The sequence below is a fragment of the Mustelus asterias genome, chromosome 2 (genome assembly GCF_964213995.1).
Source record: "Mustelus asterias chromosome 2, sMusAst1.hap1.1, whole genome shotgun sequence".
Classification (NCBI taxonomy): domain Eukaryota; kingdom Metazoa; phylum Chordata; class Chondrichthyes; order Carcharhiniformes; family Triakidae; genus Mustelus; species Mustelus asterias.
This window is the reverse complement of record NC_135802.1, coordinates 160,667,805-160,692,576: the sequence shown is the minus strand read 5'-3', so window position 1 is coordinate 160,692,576 and position 24,772 is coordinate 160,667,805. Positions and strand designations below refer to the sequence as shown.

The window sequence follows — 24,772 nt, the reverse complement described above, 5'->3', positions numbered from 1 at the left end:
GCTCTATATTTATGATTGGAAGCAAATGCCTCGGTATAATCAGTGGCGTTGGGTTTTCAAACTGGTGCAATCACTCCCACTATTTGGATGTCATTTTATTAAAAGCCACAGAAGATTTATCTCACATGACATATTTAAAAGGTTTTTTTCTCTTCAGCAGGGCAGTTATTTGTATTAAACCATAAACAATTTAAAGTTTTAAGTATACAGTTAGAAATCTATAAAAAGAACGGGAAATGACCTCCAGGTACAGTTCTTCCATTCACTGTTTCCCCTAAAGTTGGAAATTGCAAGGTGAATCTTGCCCGTCACAGCTGGAGATGCAAGTGCACGTCTTTCTGACAGCATAGTGCACACAGGATATAATAAAACCATATTTAGTGACAAAACCAAACTTGAGCTTCCGTAGCAATTCGAACTTGCAATCTTATACTTCTGGATGATGACGTGTTACAAACTGAAGTATGATCATACGTTGCTCAACTGTATATCCCTGCTTCAGTCGTAAGAAAATTATACTGAGTAACCTGTTGTCAGAACAAGCTTTTCAGAAGATAATGTGATCTCCTCAACAATAGAATAGAAGGTAACAGCTACCAAGACATTATATTGATAAGGGCAATTAGGTTGCAAGCAATATCTTTACATATTGACTGGTATGCAGTGGGTTTGCAGCCAACTACAATCGGTTAAATGCGTAACTAACAGTGGAATTAGACTTTAAGAGAAGCTAACTGGGGCTTCAGTTGTAAGCATTGAACATCAGCTCGAAGGGCCGAATGGCCTACTCCTGCTTCTGGTTTCCGCGTTTCTATGTAACCTCTGCTTTCTGTTTTCCAAAAATGAAGCAAGCCCATTTAACTAAAACAAATTCTTACCGAATAAGCTAAATATGGACCACAAATTCAAAAATGCACATTTAGAATGGTGCCACAGTATGTCCACATGATAGTCACGCCAACCTGTCTTAAACTGTCATTCCACCAGTGTGTTACATCCAGTGATCCAGCTGAAAACTGATGCTGATGAAATTACCCATCAAATCCAGAATTGTTGTTGCTCACCTTTTACCTGTTAGAGAGGTGTCAGAGAGCTGCCAAACTTCCTGATCGCCATTTTGCATTGTATCACATAATATTCGAACCAATACCCATCTTATAGATATACAGAACCAGTTGAGTACAAGAAAGAGTGGGACCATTGTCATCAGTGGTGCACTAAATTTCAGTCCATGCGCACTATGATGCTGACTATAAACGGTCTGGTGTCGTGTTCTGCAAATGAGTTTTATTTTGAAATGCTATTATGTTGTGTACATTCACCTTTTAGTGTCAATGTATAGTTTATTTCAGAAGAACGTGGAGCTATGTTTAAATTTGCAATTGCCGCTGATGATTTTACATTTGCTGGAATTATCTCTGGTGCATTTTAATTAACTCGTCAATTTGAAATTTATTTGCTCCATGTTTCTGAACATATTTGACGATATCCGCTTGAAATTTTGAAAACCGTTATAACGATGAAATGGTGGAAGCAATGGCTGCTATAGGGATATAAGTATAGCTACTTTTCTTAGTGGTGAAAATTTAATTGTTCATTCGGAAACTTTTTTTTAACAAATTGAAGATTTGGATCAATTGCATTGTGTGTGAAAGTATGGAAAAAATCTCACCAAACTATTCTTATGCAAACTCTGCTGCATGTATTCACAAGATTCCATAAATTGCATGCGTTCTGTTTTCAAAACTGTTTTTTCTTTTATTTTCACACCCATCCTTGTTTTTATTTTTCCTTTTTCTTGGTTGGATTCCTCTGTGTGTTTAATACAATCCCTGTCCAGTCCTGGAATTTGAACTACGGAAAGCCAAGGAGACCATTCAGTCCCTTCGTGCCAACCTGACACAAGCTGCAGGTGGTGTACATTATACTTTCTTCTCTTTCTACTTTCATAATGCATAAACAAGCCTGGAACATTTTAACATTCGTGTAAATCTATTTTTGCTTTTTCAGCCTTCACAGAAAGTGATGTTCCTTTACAGGAACGGAAAAATTATAAATCCAGCCCTGAAATTCAGGTAAGATTTCATGGGAGAGAATTTGTCTACAATCCCATCAGATTAATTGTTTGCATCTGAAAACATATTTTTGGACATGTGCTTTGTCTAACCTATGATAAGTTGCTCAACCTTCTTGCTCCCCTGCAGAGGTAAGTAGTTTTTTCCCTCGATATCAGCACTTTCTATGTTATTTTTGACTTTATCATCTCGCTGTCAGGGCAATTAAATAAGAATCACTTTCTCATGTTGGTTCCAATGCAACAGAAAGAAACAATAGCATACCAGCTTGCATGAGTTGATGCATCGCAAAATCCAACAATTTCTGCACATGCAAGATCTAATGAGGTCACCTCCCCCACCCCTGCTCCCTCCTCCCATATCCCAAAGAAAAATCAGCAAGTATGAGAAGTGCCCCATAACCTCTAACTGTAGACAAATAATTGAACTCCCACAATCCATCACGCAAACCAGCCTCCCATCCATTGACTCTGACTACACTTCCCGCTGCCTCGGCAATGCAGCCAGCATAATTAAGGACACCACGCACCCCGCACATTCTCTCTTCTACTTTCTTCCTTCGGGGAAAAAGACACAAAAGTCTGAGGTCACATACCAACCGACTCGAGAACAGCTTCTTCCCTGCTGCTATCAGACTTCTGAATGGACGTACCTTGCATTAAGTTGATCTTTCTCTACACCCTGGCTATGACTGTAACACTGCATTCTGCATTCTCTCCTTTCCTTCTTTATGAACGGTATGCTTTATCTGTATAACGCACAAGAAACAATACTTTTCACTGTATACTAATACATGTGACAATAATAAATCAAATCAAAAACTTAAAAGTCTGATCCTCTACACATTCTGCCCAATCATTTCCCTGCTGTGTTCTGTTAGTCCTCAAAGTCCTAACATGGCAGTTCTACTCACACAGCTCTGAGTTGCACATGATATCATCATCCCCTGATTCAGTGAGATTATTGTTCCCTTGCTGCTCCAAAGCATGCTCATCATCAAGATTTACCCCAATCCTCAAATTCCTGTACTAGAAATAGTTCATCCGTGTTAAACTAATTGGAATGCATAACCTGGAATTGGGGTGCATATAGATAATTTGGTTGCTGGAATTCTCTTGTACCTCATGCAGTGCCTCTTGTGCATTATCTAAACATGATATGGCAAGTTTTTAAAAACTAAAGTGATGCAATGTGTTAGATTGCTGGTGAAGCAGCAAGCATGATCAATAGTCTTAATTCAGCACTTCCTAATCTCCAGAATATGCATTCAAATTGTTAAATTTAGGTACTCAAATTATAATGGCATCTTCTATGTGACTGATCTCATTGTTTTTGTTGTTCCTTTTATTTTTCGTTTGACTTGAGTACACAGCATTTCAATGTAATGATTTTAGATTCAAGCTCGGAAGGCATTGATACCATGCATGAAAAATGTGAAGATGTTCAAAATTGAAGGGTTTAATAAAGTAAATAAAGAGATGTGGGGTGGGAGGGGCGCCCTGTTCTCTGAACTTCAGTCATCTTAAGACATTCTTTTTGCCCCAATTCCCAAGTTTTCGGGTGTCTTTGCAGCCCCCTTGTCCTATCTGGCATCTCCTGATTGCAGTGCACTGCCTGAAAGGGAGGTGGAGGTAGATTGACTAACTTTCAATTTGATTAGATAATTGAAAAGGAAATATTTGCTCTTTCGAAGAACCAACACAGACATAATGGGCCAAATGCCTTCCTTCTGTATTTTGGATTATGACATAATTCCGTGAGTTCCAAGTATATTGAAGTTATTAACAAAACAACCATGATAATGGTACCCTGCATAAACTGAGCCTTGGCTTTTGTTACGATCCCAGTTGGTATAATTGGATGGTGAGATCCCAGAATGAAACCCTGGCTCACAAGACTGTAACTTTGACTTTTGCTTAGAAAACATGCAGCACCAGAGACACAGGACAGCTAATGAGTTTTAACAACAAGAAAAAAATATTACACATGAAAGGTTGGATTATGATACAATACTCCCTTACTTCCCCCATTCTCCCCCCCCCCCCCTAATTTTAACCAATACGTACAGTTTTAACGCCGATTACAAAATATACCTTAAACTACAATGGTCTCAGTTACACAAAGTCTCTTCACTCTCTCTGATCTGAACCCCAGTGAATGCCTGTGCATTGAGGTGATTGTCACATGAAGGCTTTCAAACTCCACTCCCAGGAAACACTTTAAAGTCTTTTACAACACTGCTTACCATCAGCGGTTTGCATTCTGAAATCCAGTCCATGTTTTCGAAACGACTTTTAAACAAAGCTTCCACTCCACTTGAATCCAGGATTTTTAACTCTCCCTTTAGGATTTCTTGGTCTTAACTGTTCATAATTGCTTTAACACTCAATTCCCAGACTCTATTAAAATGGCATCAAACTTTTACCTCTGCTTTCCCACTTTAGCTCTGTTGCTGCAGCTGTCTTTTTCACTCAACACTTTGTCTGCTTAAAATCATAGACTCCTACAGTGCAGAAGGAGGCCATTCAGCCCATTGAGTCTGCACCGACCACAATCCCACCCAAGCCCTATCCCCACAACCCCATATATTTATCCTGCTAGTCCCTCTGACACTAAGGGGCAATTTAGCATGGCCAATCGACCTAACCTGCACATCTTTGGACTGTGAGAGGAAACCCACGCACTGTGTTCTTCAACTGCAACATACCCAGCTAAAACTAAATTAAAAAAAAAACATTATGTTAAAAGGGCCTCCAGTTGCTAAGCAGCCATCTACATGCTTCTGCTTTTTATTTACTCTTCACGCCATTACCCCTCAAAGCATAGTAGGAGGCCTAGTGGTATTATCGCTAGATTATTAATCCAGAAATTTAGCTAATGTTCTGGGGACTCTGGTTTGAATTCCGCTACGGCAGATGGTGGAATTTGAATTCAAGAATCTGGAGTGAAGAATCTACTGGTGACCATGAAACCATCGTCAATTGTTGAAAAAACCCATCTGATTCACTAATGTCCTTTAGGGAAGGAAATCTGCAGTCCTTTCGTGGTCAGGCCTACATGTGACTCCAGAGCCACAGTAATGTGGTTGACTCTCATCTGCCTCCGAACAAGGGCAACTAGGGATGGGCAATAAATGCTGGCCAGCCAGCGATGCCCATGTCCCACGAATGAATTAAAAAAAGGAACTGAAACCATCCCCCACACATCCAAACACCTTTGTCCAGTATGAATCTAACCATCGGTTTCACCCTTCCATGGAAAAATTAAATTTAACCCACTTGAAACTATACCTTGTTCCTAATGCTTACCAATACAAAGATAGATCTCTTTAAAGTAGCTTTGTTTTCCTAACACTTGGTTTTTGAGTTATTTGTCATTTACTGCTACTGAAGAAAGATGAAATAGAATTGGTTAAGTATATTAATGAAACATTTTAATCAAAATATTAAATACAATAGTTAAAGAAGCAAAGGTTATGGGTATCCTTTTGTAAAATAGATCAAGGGCATTATTAGTTTCACTTTGCTTTTTTGGGGGAAAAATGAGCCTTGATCTTCAAGGTTCGTTGGTGAATGTGATTCAAAATTGCCTTTGGTAGTTTGCATCATTAATGTATTGCTGGTTTTGTTTCTTTTATTTTAAAAGATTCTTTCTCTGTGTTGAGGCTGACTGGATTTTGCATGTTTCTCAAATTTGATTGTTTGTAAGGTTGATTGTTTTAATGACTAAAGGAGGGTAAAGTTTATCCCTTTTCATCTGGCCTCAAAATTCATAATTTCCGAATTGCTTCACTTTTAAGATCTCTCTTGTGGGAAAGGTTTGATATTTCCCTTTCACGGAATGTTCTCGGATCCACTGCCTTATTATGAGCTCAAATTCTCATTCTTTTTGTTTTACAGGAAGCTGTTAAACCCCTTGAGAAAAGAGCATTAAATTTCCTAGTGAATGAATATTTATTGAAGATTAATTACAAACTCACCTCAATAACGTTTTCAGATGAAAATGATGACCAGGTAATAATGTTTAAAGTTTATGTTGATGCGCAGCCCAGCATAAATTAACATTTGAAAGCTTTATTTCTATGATGTAGGCAGCACCTCTTTGTGAATTGGCTCTGGTTATTGCCTTTAAATGGCATGTCTTAATGGCAAGGTGGATAGTTACCAGTACATTTATGCCTGGTTGATCTTATAAATATTTGTTAACTGCGTACAGTTTTGCCGAGAGGGATTCAAAACTCTGTCGTCTTCAGATGCACTGGTGGAGAGGGCAAGGATTAATTGGGCCAAATGGCGTGTGACTCAACCTCCGTGTTAAAGTCAGCTACAAAAATAAAACCTTAAAGCTTTGATATATTATTTATACATAACTAGTGAAATTTGCAGTAATTTTGCATGCAATGAACTAAGAATTAGTTAGGGCAAGGGCGTTTCTCTGCAACATAGGTTGAAGAGCAGAGGTACAAAAATAATGTCCTGTGGTTTCACCACTGTTGGGAGAGTATACTGTCAGCATGATGTAAGTACTTTACATTGTAAATACGGACACAGGAACTTGTAATGGAGAAGTTGCCTTTATATCACCAAATTGCAATGGGAAATAAGGATTTGCTGACGCGAACTGTGATATATTTTCCTGCTATCTTTGCTGATGGTGATTTTTAAGTGTTGTAGTTACCGAGCTAAAAGCACCAACAATGTGATCTCTATTTCACATTTTGCCTCCATGAAGGATACCATTGTTGATATCATACTGGATTCTTGGAGACCATGAGTTCAAATCATATTGTGGCAGTTTGACCATTTCAATTCCTGAATGTTGTCCCCAGTTCATGACTTTATGGTCCGAGATGGGCAGGGAAACTCCTGCTAATGACCATCTGCTAGCCTCCCACAGCTGACAAACCACTGCACAGCTTGATGAACACTTTTCTGGGTGGATGACTTCAACTGAGTCAGCTGCTCTAACTGGGCTTGTGACAATTAGTAACAGAACCAACTGGAGGGAATTTACTTATCTATCCATTGCAGATGGATCTGTATATGGGCCAGCGTTTATTGCCCATCTCTAATTGCCCTTGAGAAGGTGGTGGTGAGCTGCCTTCTTGACCCACTGCAGTCCACATGACACAGTTACATTCTCAGTGCCGTTAGGGAGGAAGGCGCAGGACTTTGATCCAGCGACAGTGAAGAAATGAGGATATGTTGCCAAGTCGGGGGTGATGAGTGGCTTGGAAGGAAATTTCCAGGTGGTGGTGCTGCCCTTATCCTTTTAGATGATATTGGTTGTTGGTTTGGAAGGTGCTGTCGAAGGAGCTTTAGTGAGTTCCTGCAGTGCATCTTGTAGATGGTACACACTGCTGTAGTGGAGGGATTGAATGTTTGTGGATGGGGTGCCAATCAAGTGGGCTGCTTTGTCCTGGATGGTGTCAAGCTTCTTAAGTGTTGTGGAGTTGCCCTCATCCAGACAAGTGGAGAGTAAAGTTTATTTATTAGTGTCACAAGTAGGCTTACGTTAACATTACTATTGCTGGAATATTGTCGGGCTCATAGCCTTTGCAGCATCCAGTGCCTTCAGCCGCTTCTTTATATCATGCGGAGTGAATTGAATAGGCTGAACACTGGCATCTGTGATGCTACGGACCTCAGTGAGGTACCCAGGTTTGGGTCTCGACAATGAGAAGATGCACCACAGCCTTCTCAAGGGGAACTTGGGATGGTACATATGTACTGGCTTTGTCAGTGATGTTCACACCCAAGAATAAATGTTTTTTTAAAAAATGCTTTCAATTTAATGATACATGTGTATTTCTTAAGCTACAAATATTTCTCAATTTCATTCTGAATCTTGCATAGCAATTTTGAGTATGGATAATGTGTGATGGTAACAATATCCTTCTTCCAGCATTTTGACTTTGAAGTGATTGCTTTGGAGGATAAAGCTTGAATTTTCATGAAAGATTGTAGTTCTTTTTCAGACAATTTTAATTGTGTAGACTTAATCCTATTCTAATTCATAAAGTGGTTTCTTAAGCTGGTTGCTGGGCAGAGGCGTTCTCAGCCACAGTACTTAGAAATGAGCTTCTTAATTTCTAACTGTGTCTGAAATCTAACATTTGTATAAATTTAGCACATTCTGAAATAAGCTGCTTTACTATATTACACTGATGGCTTTTTCTGCCTGGTAGTTTTGTGTACATCGACGTGAGCCTACAATAAATGGGGACCCATGTATCTGTGTGATTGCGTACTTGGGTTTAACAATTACTACATAATGGTAGCTAAAACTGTTGGATCATGTCAGATCATAAAATCCCCACAGTACAGAAGGAGGCCATTCGGCATATCAAGCCTGCGCCAACAACAATCCCACCCAGACCTTATCCCTGTAACCCTTTGTTAGTCCCCCTGACACCAAGGGGCAATTTTACATGGCCAGTCAACCTAACCCGCACACCTTTGAACTGAGGGGGGAAACCCGTGCAAACTCCACACACACAGTGACCGGAGTGTGGCGATTAGGGGCTTTTCATAGTCACTTCATTGCAATGTTAATGTAAGCCGCCTTGTGACACTAATAAATAAACTTTAACTTTAAACCCCAGCCGGAATTGAACCTGAGTCCCTGGTACTGAGAGGCAGCAGCGCTAACCACTGTGCCGCATTCACCTAACTCCCTCAAACCACCGTGGAAAAGATAATACATGTCTGTATGTATGCATATACAGGATGAATAATGCATAGAACCATTAAGATGCTGAGAACGTAATACCAGCATACAAGATAGGCTCAGCCCTTGTAGTTGAAGTACTCTCTTTAATGAACATAATTGTTGCACTGCTTAGTCCAAACAGAAATTCTAGATTGTTATTTATTTTATTTATTAGTCACAAATAAGGCTTACGTTAACTTTGCAATGAAGTTACTGTGAAGTTCTCCTGGTTGCCACACTATGGTGCCTGTTCGGGTCAATGCACCTAACCAGCACACCTTTCAGGCTGTGGGAGGAAACCGGAGCACCCAGAGGAAACCCATGCAGACACGGGAGAACGTGCAAACTCCACACAGACAATGACCCAAGCCGGGAATCGAACCCAGGTCTCTGGCACTGTGAGGCAGCAGTGCTAACCGCTGTGAGGCAGCAGTGCTAACCACTGTGTCACTGTGCTGCCCACTATTCTCTATAGACCTTCACATTTAAGTCCTGTATTTGAAATCCATGGAATATCTACAGTGCAGAAGGAGGCCATTTGGCCCATCGAGTCCGCACCAACTCTCCGAAAGAGCTTCTTACCCCCGTGCATTTACCACGGCCAATCCACCTAACCTACGCAGTTTTGGATTTTCCCATGAAGTTTTGATTTTGAGTCAGTGGCATTATCCAAAGGCATCTGAAGTCAGCTCATTTGGTTATTGCTGATTAAAAGTGCAATGATGCAAACTGGAATCCTGATGAGCAGATATTCCCATATTGTGAATCTTGCATACCTGCTAATGGTTTGTTTGCATATAGTTTAATTAGTACCTAGAACAAAACTCCTGCAATCAACCTTGTCTGCTCCAGTGGATCATTTATCTCCAGCCATCCATTTTGAAATTGGGTAAAGCAAAATGGTGTCCATTTTCTCTAGTTATTACAGAATCATGAAATTAGATACCAAAATCTTCCTATTTTGTCACAAAGCACTTGTACTGCTCTTGATGTTTGATCTATAATTATGAAAAATGTGACTTCTAATGGAGAATATTGAGTAGAAATTTCTTTCAATCTTTTAGGATTTTGAATTGTGGGATGATGTTGGGTTGAACATTCCAAAACCTCCAGACCTGCTGCAAATGTATCGGGAGTGTGGAAGCCATGCAACCTCTTCAAAAGAAATGAAGGACGTAGCTGTTGAAGTGGAGCCAAATGAATTGGACATTCTACCAAAGGTTGAAGAATTAGCTACTTTGCAGAAACCGCAGTTAGAAGAGGTAAGAAGATCAACTGAGCAGTACAGTGTCCACATTAGGAAACCAGTTCAGCTTTTGAGAATGCTTGGATTGTATGTACTAGCACAGTCTGATCACCGCATTATAGGATGTGATTGCATTGGAGGGAGTACAGAGGAGATTCACCAGGCTGCTGTTGGGTTTGGAACATTTATGAAGAGAGGTTGGGTAGGCTCGAGTTGTTTTTGTTGGAGCAGAGAAGACTGAGGGGCGACCTGATCGAGGTGTTCAAGATTGAGAAGCAAGGCGGAGTGGATAAGGAGCAGCTGTTCCCCTTAAATGAAGGGTCAATCACGAGGGGACATAGGTTCAAGATGAGGAGCAAGATGTTTAGGGGGGATTTGAGAAAAAAACTTTTTTACCCTGAGGCTGGTGATAGTTTGGAATGCGCTGCCTGGGAGGGTGGTGGAGGCGGGTTGCCTCACATCCTTTAAAAAGTATCTGGATGAACATCTGGCACATCATAACATTCAGGGCTATGGGCCAAGTGCTGGCAGATGGGATTAGGTGGGAGTTCAGGTGTTTCTAATGTGTCAATGTGGACTCGATGGGCCGAAGGGGCTCTTCTGTGCTGTCTGGCTCTGTAATTCCAAACTCAGGTGCCTATATTGTTGGCCTGGCTTAGAAATATAGTTTAAAATGGTAATAGGTGACAAACTATATATAATGTGTGTTTTTTTTCTCTATATACCTATTTTTAGTTAAGATAGATGTTCGGATAGTATAATTGGCACTTTATATTCTACAGATAATCCCTGTTCAGTCAAAATACTAAATATGCAGCCCAAAACAGAACAATATGTTTATTGTAGTGGAGCTGTATCACCCAATCTCAGTACGAGATTAAGCTTTTTAAAGTGGTTTTGAAGGTGCTCCTCCCCCAGTGAGATAATATCCTATTTGAATGCTTGGATTAAACTTGAATCAGATAATGCGTAAGGTTACGCTTAAAGTAGGTATTCTAATATTACAGGCGCTCGTTGCAAAAATGTAAGCAAATTTTTTATTCCTGCATGTTAATTATGTACTACGTTCTTTTTTCCAGCAAGCAGAAATAGTGCAAGAGCTCCAAGATCAACTCATTGTGTTAAACAATGAGAAGACATCCTTTGCAACACAAATCAGACAGCTTAAGAGGTATGCAATATTGTGGAGGGATGCAAAATCAGCATTTTCATAGAGAATCATAGAATCCCTACAGTGCAGAAGGAGGCCATTCGGCCCATCTACACCAACCACAACCCCACCCAGGCCCTATTCTCGCAACCCTACATATTTACCTTGCTAATCCCCTGACACTAAGGGGCAATTTAGCATGGCCAATCCACCTAACCTGCATATCTTTAGACTGTGGGAAGAAACCGGAGCACCCGAAGGAAACCCATGCAGACACGGGAAGAATATGCAAACTCCACACAGAGTGACTGAAACCAGGAATTGCACCCGGGTTCCTGGCGCTGTGAGGCAGCAGTGCTAACCACTGTTTGCTTTGAGAAAGGGTCATCTGGACTTGAAATGTCAGCTCTTTTCTCTCCTTAGAGATGCTGCCAGACCTGCTGAGATTTTCCAGCGTTTTCTCTTTTGCTAACCACTGTGTTTGCCCATCATTGGCCAATTTAGCTGAAGTTTACCTTTGCTGTTCCCTCCCTCCACTCCAAACTTGTTAAAATCCAATTCTTATATTGGAATTTAAACACGAGGGTTTTTTTACCACTCATTATGTTGATTCTTTTTCTGTGTCTTCAGCCTGCAAATTGTAATTGAGAGTATTTAATTCTAAATGGCTTCTTCAACTTTAATTGAATAAAATGATTCTGACTTTGTGCTATTCATTCTAAACTTGTACACAATTTGAGTTTCCTCACTGTAGCTGCTGTCTAACTGTGTCCAAACTTGTCCCTCCACCCATCAGTCACAGTTGGCAAAGTGAATCAAGCTGTCAGTCATCAACCTAATGGTCTTCCTGGATGGAATTTTCCCGTCCCACCTGCCACTGGAATCGTAGCGGGCGGGACAGGGCCGTGCAAAGGACTGCTGTCCTCGGGTGGAATTTTCCGGTCTTGGGGCATGTGCGGTTGGAAAATCCCACCTTGCGTGTTAAAAGCTAGCTGAATTAAAATCTCTGCTTGTGCTAGGATTCAGGCGTATGCTTCTGTACGGAGCCCAGCACAGTTATCACTAATGTAATGGCATTGTCAGTTTTCATTGTAAAATGCTTATTGGAACTGCCAATTTTTTTGCTGTATACTATATAATCGCAATTAGCCTTGGCCATGCTTGTAAAACTAAGTGCTTTTCTAGGTAGAAAGCCAAGTGTTGTACTAAAGGTGCAATTCCTCCTCTTATTCTTCCAGTGAAATAGAAGCCCTCAAGCAACAGAACTTTTCTGCTGTGGTTACCACCACTGATAGGGCGAGGCTACCTCCGGCCATGACTGAACAAGTGCCTCAGAGTAAACCAATGGATAGTGGGGAGTACCTGGACATCCGGAACTTTGAAAACAATAGCTGTAATGAAGAGATCATCATCGCCACTTCTTGCCCAATAGACACTAACACAGATTCTACTAGTCCAGTTGTCCCTTCTGTTACAGTAGCAACACTAACTCCACATCACAAGAAAGAAACTGAACCGGCAACAGTTCGTTCACAGTCAGCTCGTGAGCCAGTACAGTTCGATAAGCCAAACAGGTATTCTGAGTCACTGTTCTAAGTGCTTACAGACTAGCAAACAATTGATGTACTGTGTATTTCTTTTATTTGGTCTATGTTGGATTACTTGCATGAATACCAAACTTTTACCTCCCAATTTTGAAAGCAGTCAAGTTTGACTGGCCTGTCGATCTGTTCTCCAGGCTTAATCACCAGGCATCCTTTGGATTATCATTCACTGTCACCAGGGAAGAGTTCCTACAAGATAATCATTGAAACACATCAGTAAAAACTTGACATACTTTTGTGAAAGCTATTATCATCCATTCTGCACTTTGTATAATCACAGATTTATCTAGCGCTTGTAATGTGTATTTGTCAAGGTTAGAGCAAATAATTGCAGAAAGACTTGCTACCCAGATGATGTAATATAGCGAAAATGTGGAAGTGCTGACTTCTGAATAGATCTGAGCAATAAGAAATCGCCTGCAATCATCAATGAATGCTTTCATGGGTAAGCCATGGGGCTGCCAGGTCTTGGTTGGTTCACTATATTTATTTCTTAAGTGTCCTTTATCTTGAACAGGAGGTGGGAATGGTGGTGGGCAGGAGGAGGAATGCAAGAGTGCTGCATTTTTTTGGAGCGCAGTAAGAAGTCTCACAACACCAGGTTAAAGTCCAACAGGTTCATTTGGAATCACAAGCTTTTGGAGCGCTGTTCCTTCTTCGGGTGAATCCCCATTCACTTGATGAAGGAACAGTGCTCCGAAAGCTATTAATCAAATAAACCTGTTGAACTTTAACCTGGTGTTGTGAGACTTCTTACTGTGCCCACCCCCAGTCCAACGCCGGCATCTCCACATCATGGCATTGTTGGAGGTACTGTCTTTGAATAAAACATCTGCTTCCTCGGGTGGATGTAAAAGATCAAGTGGCACAAATTGAAGGACGATGGACATAGGTCAAAATTTGTCCTTTAATCAGCACCTAAAAAAATTATCTGGTCATTTATTTCATTGTTGATATGGGATGTTCCAAATTTGCCTCTCCGCCGCTTTCTAAAGAGCAGTTAGAAGTGAGCAATTAATGTAAGCACTATGACTCATTCCAAGAATGGATGGAAAAGTCAGTGAATTGCACCTTTTTGGGTGATCTGGGTTTTTAGTAAGTTTCTCATACTGGTGCAATGTTTTCTTTCACCTAGCAGAATAAAGACAGTTTGAAAATAGATTTTGTTGGTGATAGTACTTAGCTTTACCCAAGCCCTCTGCTCCAAGATAATGACTACTCTTTAAAGGTGGCACTGATTACAAGCTTTGACACTCTCTAGATGAACAAACCAAGATGCAGGGCAACAGAGAATGGTCAACTATTAAGCTGTTTACAATAGGTTTGTATAAGTTCAATGAAGAGTGTTGCAATGGAATTGGAACTTTTGCGAAATACTAACATTTTGCTCAATGCATCTGTTCTTTTCACAGGACGTTATCGCCTGCATTTCATCAAGCATTGCTATCTTTTTGTCGTATGGCAACTGATAGTCGCTTGGGAGCAGAGGTAAGCCCTTGATTCAACATTTGTACCATTAATGCAAACCTGATGTGTTATACATAGAACATAGAACAGTACAGCACATAACAGTCCCTTCGGCCCACGATGTTGTGCCGAGCTTTATCTGAAACCAAGATCATTATCCTCAACCATCTCCAGAATCTGACACTCCTGTGTTGAATACTGATGTGCAGTCAACATGTGAACTTTAACATGTGAGCACACTGTTTGTGAGACTGTTCTATGCTATTTAGTTCCCACCGACCGTGTCTATCTAAAGCTATATTAAAATGGCCACTAGATGTCTCTGGTGATTTTTCTTCTATTGCTAATTAATAAATCAGGATATTTAATTTGAGCCTGGAGGTATCCAATTTGCAGGGTAGAGTCTTGCAATTGATGTGGCTGCAAGAAAGGATGCATTGTCTCTTTGGAGGGTAACAATTTCAAGCCAATGTAGAGAGTGCGTGCTTGCATGCAAGGTGTACTTTACAACCAGGTGGTTGTGTTTCCTTTTAAAACAAATTCATTGGCAGAGAAAACCCTAGAAGCAGAAGAGAGTTCAAATTTCTGTCTGTTTTATTAAGCATGTGTTGCTCTGCAATAGGAAATTTGATTTAACACACTGCAGATTTGATTGTTTGGAAAATAAGTTTTCTTGGAAATTCACTCTAAAGGTAGCCTATCTTCTTGCTTCCCAACTACGCAATCCGCACCTGCAGCACTGCTAGCAAACCAGCAAATGTGCGTAATCTTGGCTACGATACACCTCCCAGTCAGCAAGAGGTCATTTCTAATCAATCTAACTTGCATATTGTATTTGCCAAACTGGAATCTGTTTTTTTTTGTGCTTCTCTTTTGTTCATGGCTGTGAACCCAGTGAGTAGGAGTTGAGAACTCTACCATTAGATCTCAAGTTATATAGAAATCAAAAAGGAGCAGGTTGAAGAATGAATTAACATGTTAATAATTGTGGAAAACTCTACTTGCGAAACTGAGGGGGTAATGGGCCATAACTTGCTGACTAATGAGTCGACGTTTAACTTCCACTTCAGTCGCGGATAGATATTCCTAAAAATCTGCAGATACTTCGTTGGAAACACAATTCAATAGACATTGGAGGGTGTGAACTGAAGCTGGTCAAATATTGAAATCATGATGGTGATATCATCATTTTATGTTTTTTTATGCTTGTGGCCATCTGTTTTAATTTTGAACTTTTTACCAATTTGAAATGAAAGCACAATTTTAAACAATAGGGCCTGGAAATAGTTGCATACAAGTTTATTTTCTATTTTTCTAGGTTTCTCGAATCGCAGATAGTGAACAGTGTGTGATGCTGATGTTGGGGCGATGTCTACCACACATTGTACCGAATGTGCTACTCGCAAAACGAGAAGTAAGGGAAAACATTTTTTTGTCACCAATGCAGTTCCAAAAATTGTAGAGTTCTCTCATTTTGTGTCTCAATTTTACAATTTCAGCCTTTTTTGAGCTTGCGTTCTCTTTTGTTTTCTGATGCAAGTCTGTATTAGTTGTTTTGAATCATATTCTTACTCTTGTGCTTGCATCTCTGATCCTAGAAAATGGTTGTACATCTCTGTCAGGTGAGTTAAGAAGACCTAAAGGTATCCTAAAGGCTTTCTCCATTGTTGCTGCTACCTTTTTTTTTTGCTGCAGTTTCTGTACGTTAAAAGTTTCAGGCTAACCACTTTAATTCTATTAATATTCTAATCTTTGCAATTGCTAGTGTAAAGTAATCTCTTTTGCCTTTTAGCGAGTAGGTTTCTTTTTACTATTAAATCTCTAACCTCTAGTGAGAGGCTCACCCCATTTACCATCTAAATTATACTGTGGAAAACTAATGCAGATGGTGTCGACCTTGAGTACAAATTTGTAACACGGATTTTGAATAGGTCATTTGGAAGTTTTTTCACGAATGGTTAACAGGATTGGGAGGAAATCAGCAAGGGTTTTGGATAATCGTGTTTTCTTTGGGTACCAGTGTGTTGCTGTTAAACAGCAAAGGTTTAACTTTGATTTATTTCATCATGGCCTTCACTGCTTTCTCCATTCAGTCTCACTACCTGTATAGCCTTGCCACCAACTCCATCCCCCTCTCTGGAACCATTAACAAGACCATGAACAACCACCATGCCCTCTTCAACAACAAAATATTTTTCCCACTGTTCCCTCGCCCCAATCATAAGCATGTGGTTTGCCTAACTTCTATCGAGGAGAGATTGACTAGGTTAGGATTGTTTTCGCTGGAGTTCAGATGAATGAGAGGGGATCTCATACTCATAAAATCCTAATAGGACCAGACAGGGTAGATGCAGGGAGGATGTTCCCAGTGGTGGGGGAGTCCAGAACCAGGGGCCACAGTCTGAGGATTCAAGGTAGACCATTTAGGACGGAGGTGAGGAGACATTTCTTCACCCAAAGAGTGGTGAGCCTGTGGAATTCATTACCACAGGAAGTAGTTGATGCCAAAACATGGAATGTATTCAAGAAGTGGCTGGATATAGCACTTGGGGTGAATGGGATCGAAGGTTATGAGGAGAAAGCAGGATTAGGCTGTTGAGTTGGATGATCAGCCATGATGGTGATGAATGGACGAGCAGGCTCGAATGGCTTCCTCCTGCTCCAACCTTCTATGTTTCTATAACATCAATGCAATGAGTAGAACGTAATACATTTCCCACCTCCTGTGCTGGAATCTTTGTTCAATAGGCTCCTTGGGCTCGCTCGAGGTGAGGGTAAAGGGAGCAGGAGAGGAGGGCCTTCCAAATGGTTAGTGAAGAAAAGGGACCTGAAGACCAGTTTTACCCTCCTGGTGTATGTTAATAGGTGTACAGTTTGCCTCGATAGAAGTTAGGCAAACCACAAGCTCAGCACACTGCAGATGGGCAGTACTGTGTGTGAATTCGTATCCCTGCATTGTATCTAAACATGCTTGTTTTACTCCAGCTAAAGGCTATTTGTTTTATATATTTAGCCTGTTGTAACTACACTTAAGACAGTCTCCAGCCACTCTGAAGATAGGGTCGATTTAATTGAATATTAGAATGCTCTGCACTCTTATCTAAATAGGCATTTTGTTTTGTTTTCCCAGGAGTTTGAATGTTGGCACTTGTTGAAAGTTTGCAGTTTGTTGCTTACAAGTGTTACATGTGCTGTGCTTTGTGAAGAAGAGCACTCAAGACATGCTTGACATGTCACAGGCTCAGCAACAAGACAGAAGGCAGGCTATTTGTGGTGTGACAGCAGCAACAGCAATGAATCCGATGGTCTCAAAATGACCAGGAGAATAAACCAGTAGAGAAAAGAATAAAGGAAGAACAGATACCAAATGAGAGCTTTTGCCTTATAGGGAATAATTTGACAGTGGGAATGAAAGAATTCAAAATGAGGATGTGGTGCAGTTAGATCAAATAACATGGGTAAAGATATGGTAATTTTTTAATTTGTGGGACATGGGGTGTCGCTGGCTGGCCAGCATTTATTGCCCAACCCTAGTTACCTGGGGGACGTTGAGAGTCAACCACATTGCTGTGGCTGTGGAGTCACATGTAGGCCAGACCGGGTAAGGACAGCATATTTCCTTCCCTAAAGGACTTTAGTGAACCAGATGGGTTTTTCCGACAATTGACTATGGTTTCATGGTCACCAGTAGATTCTTAATTCCAGATTTTTTTAAAAATTGAATTCATATTCCACCATCTGCCGTGGCGGGATTCAAACCCGGGTTCCCAGAACATTATCTGAGTTTCTGGATTAATCGTCTAGCCATCGCCTCCCCTGATGATTAATAAAAGGATGGGGGAGGGAAAGTAAAGATTTACACTTGTGTTGCACTTTTAATACCTTTTGCACTATTAATACCATTAATACCAGCCATGATTGAATGGCGGAGCAGACTCAATGGGCCGAGTGGCCTAATTCTGCTCCTATGTCTTATGGTCTTAATAGCCACAGGACATGCCCAAGTACTTTACAGCCAATGAGATATTTGTTTTTGCTAATTTGCACATGGCAAACTTCCACAAACAGCAATGTGATAACCAAATAATCAGTTTTTGTGATGTAGTGGTGATGATTGAAGTATAAAAGGCATTGGACCCAGGTGGCATGCTTTGTAGATTGCTGAGGTTGTTTAGCAGAGAAATTGCAGAGGATCTGACCACAGTATTTCCATACTCTTGGAATTGGAAGTTGCACCACAGGATTGGATGGTAGTGCGTGTAGCATAAAGGTATAAGGCAAGTGCCAGTTGGCCTAGCGGCTAATATTTGAGGCTGAACTGGATGATGAAATTGATACTTGCATTGAAAGAAATGAGTGAATTAAGATCTGCTCTCTCGAATTGTGTCATGTCCTTTCAGTAAATAATGGTGCTGTTGAAGGATAGGCAAGGAGGTCCATCTCTACATAAGCATTTTCCAAAGGTACTTGATATTTTGCCACACGAGAGGGCTGTTGATGAAGTATTTTCAGAAAGGGATTGTGGCAGCTCAGGGAGGAAGTTGGTTGAAAGAAAAAGCAAATTACTGATTAAAGAATTTTTTTTGGGGTTCAGAGGGATTTTAACAGTCATGCCCTGTGGCAGCCAGTTACCTTTGTTTGATGCATGCAAATAATCTATGGCTACAGGGCCACAGATGGAGTTTGCAGACAGCATGGAAGTAGGGATTGGGGTTAACTGAAGAGGACTTTAAACCTGACCCTGCGTGCCCCACTCTATGAACCCACACGCATTGTTTAATGTGGAGAAATGAGAGTTGATGCATTTGGGGGTTGGGAAAGAATGCAAAGATGGATTATAGTCCAAATGGTAAGTCTTTGAGCAAAGAACAGCACAGGAAACAGGCCCTTCGGCCCTCCAAGCCTGTGCCGCTCCTTGGTCCAACTAGACCAATCGTTTGTATCCCTCCATTCCCAGGCTGCTCATGTGACTATCCAGGTAAGTCTTAAACGATGTCAGCGTGCCTGCCTCCACCACCCTACTTGGCAGCGCATTCCAGGCCCCCACCACCCTCTGTAAAAAACGTCCCTCTGATGTCTGAGTTATACTTCGCTCCTCTCAGCTTGAGCCCGTGACCCCTCGTGATCGTCACCTCCGACCTGGGAAAAAGCTTCCCACTGTTCACCCTATCTATACCCTTCATAATCTTGTATACCTCTATTAGATCTCCCCTCATTCTCCGTCTTTCCAAGGAGAACAACCCCAGTCTACCCAATCTCTCCTCATAGCTAAGACCCTCCATACCAGGCAACATCCTGGTAAACCTTCTCTGCACTCTCTCCAATGCCTCCACGTCCTTCTGGTAGTGCGGCGACCAGAACTGGACGCAGTACTCCAAATGTGGCCTAACCAGCGTTCTATACAGCTGCATCATCAGACTCCAGCTTTTATACTCTATACCCCGTCCTATAAAGGCAAGCATACCATATGCCTTCTTCACCACCTTCTCCACCTGTGTTGCCACCTTCAAGGATTTGTGGACTTGCACACCTAGGTCCCTCTGTGTTTCTATACTCCTGATGACTCTGCCATTTATTGTATAACTCCTCCCTACATTATTTCTTCCAAAATGCATCACTTCGCATTTATCCGGATTAAATTCCATCTGCCACCTCTCCGCCCAATTTTCCAGCCTATCTATATCCTGCTGTATTGCCCGACAATGCTCTTCGCTATCCGCAATTCCAGCCATCTTTGTGTCATCCGCAAACTTGCTGATTACACCAGTTACACCTTCTTCCAAATCATTTATATATATCACAAATAGCAGACGTCCCAGTACAGAGCCCTGCGGAACACCACTGGTCACAGACCTCCAGCTGGAAAAAGACCCTTCGACCACTACCCTCTGTCTCCTATGGCCAAGCCAGTTCTCCACCCATCGAGCCACTGCTCCTTGTATCCCATGAGCCTTAACCTTCTTAACCAACCTGCCATGTGGGACTTTGTCAAATGCCTTACTGAAATCCATATAGACGACATCCACGGCCCTTCCTTCATCATCCGTTTTTGTCACTTCCTCAAAAAACTCCACCAAATTTGTAAGGCACGACCTCCCTCTTACAAAACCATGCTGTCTGTCACTAATGAGATTGTTCCGTTCTAAATGCACATACATCCTGTCTCTAAGAATCCTCTCCAACAACTTCCCTACCACGGACGTCAAGCTCACCGGCCTATAATTTCCTGGGTTATCCCTGCTACCCTTCTTAAACAACGGGACCACATTCGCTATCCTCCAATCCTCAGGGACCTCACCCATGTCCAAAGAAGCGACAAAGATTTCCGTCAGAGGCCCAGCAATTTCACCTCTCGTCTCCCTGAGCAGTCGAGGATAGATGCCATCAGGCCCTGGGGCTTTGTCAGTTTCAATGTTCCCTAAAAAACCTAACACTTCCTCTCTTGTAATGGAGATTTTCTCTAACGGGTCAACACCTCCCTCCGAGACACTCCCGGTTAACACGCCCCTCTCCTTCGTGAATACCGATGCAAAGTATTCATTTAGGATCTCCCCTATTCCCTTGGGTTCTAAGCATAATTCCCCTCCTTTGTCCCTGAGAGGTCCGATTTTCTCCCTGACAACTCTTTTGTTCCTAACGTATGAATAGAATGCCTTGGGATTCTCCTTAATCCTGCCTGCCAAGAACATCTCGTGACCTCTTTTTGCCCTTCTAACTCCCCGTTTGAGATCTTTCCTACTCCCTCTGTATTCCTCCAGAGCTCCATCTGTTTTTAGTTGCCTGGACTTAACGTACGCCTCCCTTTTCATTTTAATCAGATCCTCAATTTCCCTGGTTATCCACGGCTCTCGAATCTTACCTTTCCTATCTTTCCTTTTTACAGGCACATGCCTATCCTGCAGCCTTATCAATAGTTCCTTAAAAGACTCCCACATGCCAGATGCGGACTTACCCTCGAACATCCTCTCCCAATCAACATCCACCAATTCCTGCCTAATCCGGCTATAGTCAGCCTTCCCCCAATTTAGCACCCTGCCCGTAGGACAGCACTCATCCTTGTCCATTACTATCCTAAAGTTAACAGAGTTGTGGTCACTATTTGCCACATGTTCCCCTACCGAAACTTTGACGACCTGACCGGGCTCATTTCCCAGAACTAGGTCCAGTATAGCCCCCTCTCTAGTCGGGCTATCTACATACTGTTCCAAAGAACCTTCCAGTACGCATTTTACAAATTCCTCCCCGTCCGGTCCCCCAGCTCTAAGCACTTTCCAGTCTGTGCCAGGGAAATTAAAGTCCCCCACTACAGCAACCCTATGTTTTCTGCACCTATCCAGAATCTCCTGACATATCCTCTCCTCCACTTCCCGTGGGCTGTTATTGGTCTGTAGTACACCCCCAGCATAGTGACTGGGGGTGTACTACAGTGACTGAAAGATGTTGCATGAAAAGGAAGAGTTGAAATTTTACAGTCTGCACAAGTGCGTTTGCCCTGCCCCGTGGTCACATTGTAGACTTATTGGCACTGACTCGTGCCATGAATTGCCTGCATCAAACAAATTAAGTTCCTCCACGGTTAGGCCAACATTCTGCTGCTGCCAAAGATTTTAAGTACTGCGTGGATGCCACAGTCTATTCACAATCACTGTTGCTTGTAATAACTACATGAAATCCTTATGATATTGCATCTTGCTTGCAAATTGACAAAAGGAATGACCACATCTTGTTAGCTGCACCATTGAAAAGAACTCCATTAAATACTAGAAATCCACCAGGCATGCACCAGTACTGATTGCTGAAGGAGAACTGGCATTGTCTGGAGCATTTGGAGACACTGTGGTAAATGCCTTGGTTTAATTCTCACAGCATATACAATAATAGAGCAAGTACCATGTGTAGTGCTTTGATCTGCAACTCATGTAATGTACTACCCCTTTTGGAAGATCTTGAAATCTGCTTGATGTTATTTTCATACCTAATTCTATTCCAGTTCATGTGGCTGTCTCAGTCATTTGCAATGTGCTGGGTTGCTTGGCGTCACGTCAGATACAATTTCCAAATAATTTGCGTATAATCAGACCTTCGCTGGCTCTCAATTAGGGCCTTAACTTTGACCTTCATAAGTTAACACATGCACTGATAAATGGCCCAAAGCATTGCATGGAGCCCTCACCATTTATAGTGCTGTGACATTTTCGTGTCATGTCCTTTATCATCTGGTTCCCCAGAAACATTCAATTGGGGCTTTGCACCTGAGATGAATGAAAACGACAATGTTATTGAGCTCAGATTAAAAACAGAAAATGCTGGAAACACTCTTGATCGGGTAACGACTGCGGGCGAAAAACAAGATCAACCTTTCTCGGTGATGACCTTTCATCAGAACTGGAAGAAATTAGAGATGTAGAGGATTTTATGCAAGTTCAGAGACAGGGAAAAAATGTGGGGTAGAGGGCAAGAAGTAATGAAAGGGAAGGTCTGTAATTGAGTGGAAGACAGGTGAGTTTAAATGGTGTGGGATGATGGTGCAAGGTGAAGGAGGTGCCAAAGGGACAAGTAAAAGAAGAAAAGATGGAACTCGAGGAATGTAAATGGGAAACAGTTGCATTGGAAGGTGTCCTGGTAGGGGTGATTGAGGGGTGGAGCGGGAGATGTTGGAACGCTGGAAGTGAAGATGTTTTCCCTGGTGGCATCATGCTGGAAGTAGAGGATGATCCATTGAATGTGGAAACTGGCGAGGTAGAAGGTGGGAACAAGGATGGTTATTCATCTCGGGAACTTAATTGTTCCTTTGATGTTTACCACTAGAGGGCATCAGCACTAATAGTTTTGCCTGAGGTTTGCGTACACTTCCTCCACTGCCACTAAGTCCAATTAATAGGGCAACTTTTCCATAGCTACATAACGTGATGTGATCGCCAGCCAGTGCTGTATGGATTATTCAGCACACACTCCTAGTTGGTGCTATTTGTAGAAAATGTAGCAATTTCCCACTGGGGAAGCAAGTTATCTGCAATCGCAGAACATTGAAACATTAAGAATTGAGCAACGTGAACAATCTGATGGTACAGGCTGTCAGACACATGTTGGCAGAAGGAGCATGTTGGCTTAATATTCTGAGTCGGGTGGGTGGTGAAGGTGACGCTGTCGGGGGAGGGGGGGGTAGGTCCTTGATTTCTCCTGAGGGATTGGATAGAGACTGGGATTGCTAGATAGCTGCTGTAAAGCAGTCTTCTGAAATATGTGCTGCTTCTGCACTTAAGGCACTTAAGAGTCTAATGGGAATCACACACGTGCATTCGGCAGCATTTTGCATGGCTGCTGTTGTATTTTAAAATGACTTTTACTTTTGTTTCCCATGCCATGGCTTCGGTTTGCCTATGCAGTGGCTAAGTGCACCCTTCCTTTGAAGATTGTTGCAGTTTTACTTTTACTTTTACTTTTACTTTTGTTTCCCATGCCATGGCTTCGGTTTGCCTATGCAGTGGCTAAGTGCACCCTTCCTTTGAAGATTGTTGCAGTTTTTTAATTTGTGGGACATGGGGTGTCGCTGGCTGGCCAGCATTTATTGCCCAACCCTAGTTACCTGGGGGACGTTGAGAGTCAACCACATTGCTGTGGCTGTGGAGTCACATGTAGGCCAGACCGGGTAAGGACAGCATATTTCCTTCCCTAAAGGACTTTAGTGAACCAGATGGGTTTTTCCGACAATTGACTATGGTTTCATGGTCACCAGTAGATTCTTAATTCCAGATTTTTTTAAAAATTGAATTCATATTCCACCATCTGCCGTGGCGGGATTCAAACCCGGGTTCCCAGAACATTATCTGAGTTTCTGGATTAATCGTCTAGCCATCGCCTCCCCTGATGATTAATAAAAGGATGGGGGAGGGAAAGTAAAGATTTACACTTGTGTTGCACTTTTAATACCTTTTGCACTATTAATACCATTAATACCAGCCATGATTGAATGGCGGAGCAGACTCAATGGGCCGAGTGGCCTAATTCTGCTCCTATGTCTTATGGTCTTAATAGCCACAGGACATGCCCAAGTACTTTACAGCCAATGAGATATTTGTTTTTGCTAATTTGCACATGGCAAACTTCCACAAACAGCAATGTGATAACCAAATAATCAGTTTTTGTGATGTAGTGGTGATGATTGAAGTATAAAAGGCATTGGACCCAGGTGGCATGCTTTGTAGATTGCTGAGGTTGTTTAGCAGAGAAATTGCAGAGGATCTGACCACAGTATTTCCATACTCTTGGAATTGGAAGTTGCACCACAGGATTGGATGGTAGTGCGTGTAGCATAAAGGTATAAGGCAAGTGCCAGTTGGCCTAGCGGCTAATATTTGAGGCTGAACTGGATGATGAAATTGATACTTGCATTGAAAGAAATGAGTGAATTAAGATCTGCTCTCTCGAATTGTGTCATGTCCTTTCAGTAAATAATGGTGCTGTTGAAGGATAGGCAAGGAGGTCCATCTCTACATAAGCATTTTCCAAAGGTACTTGA

At 41.8% G+C, this 24,772-nt stretch overlaps 1 protein-coding gene across 4 annotated transcripts in view; it reads left to right on the top strand.

Annotated features, from left to right (window-relative positions):
* Positions 1-24,772, top strand: part of relch (RAB11 binding and LisH domain, coiled-coil and HEAT repeat containing) — a 101,098-nt gene that overhangs the window by 26,182 nt on the left and 50,144 nt on the right. For 2 of the 4 annotated variants that reach the window (XM_078199870.1, XM_078199860.1), the window contains exons 3-11: positions 1,841-1,912; positions 2,011-2,075; positions 5,975-6,088; positions 9,851-10,048; positions 11,112-11,203; positions 12,421-12,756; positions 14,199-14,274; positions 15,572-15,667; positions 15,852-15,875. In XM_078199870.1, coding sequence (XP_078055996.1) covers positions 1,841-1,912; positions 2,011-2,075; positions 5,975-6,088; positions 9,851-10,048; positions 11,112-11,203; positions 12,421-12,756; positions 14,199-14,274; positions 15,572-15,667; positions 15,852-15,875 — 1,073 coding nt within the window. The remainder of the gene's footprint in view (positions 1-1,840; positions 1,913-2,010; positions 2,076-5,974; positions 6,089-9,850; positions 10,049-11,111; positions 11,204-12,420; positions 12,757-14,198; positions 14,275-15,571; positions 15,668-15,851; positions 15,876-24,772) is intronic. The other 2 variants (XM_078199884.1, XM_078199876.1) reach the window with 1 other exon arrangement.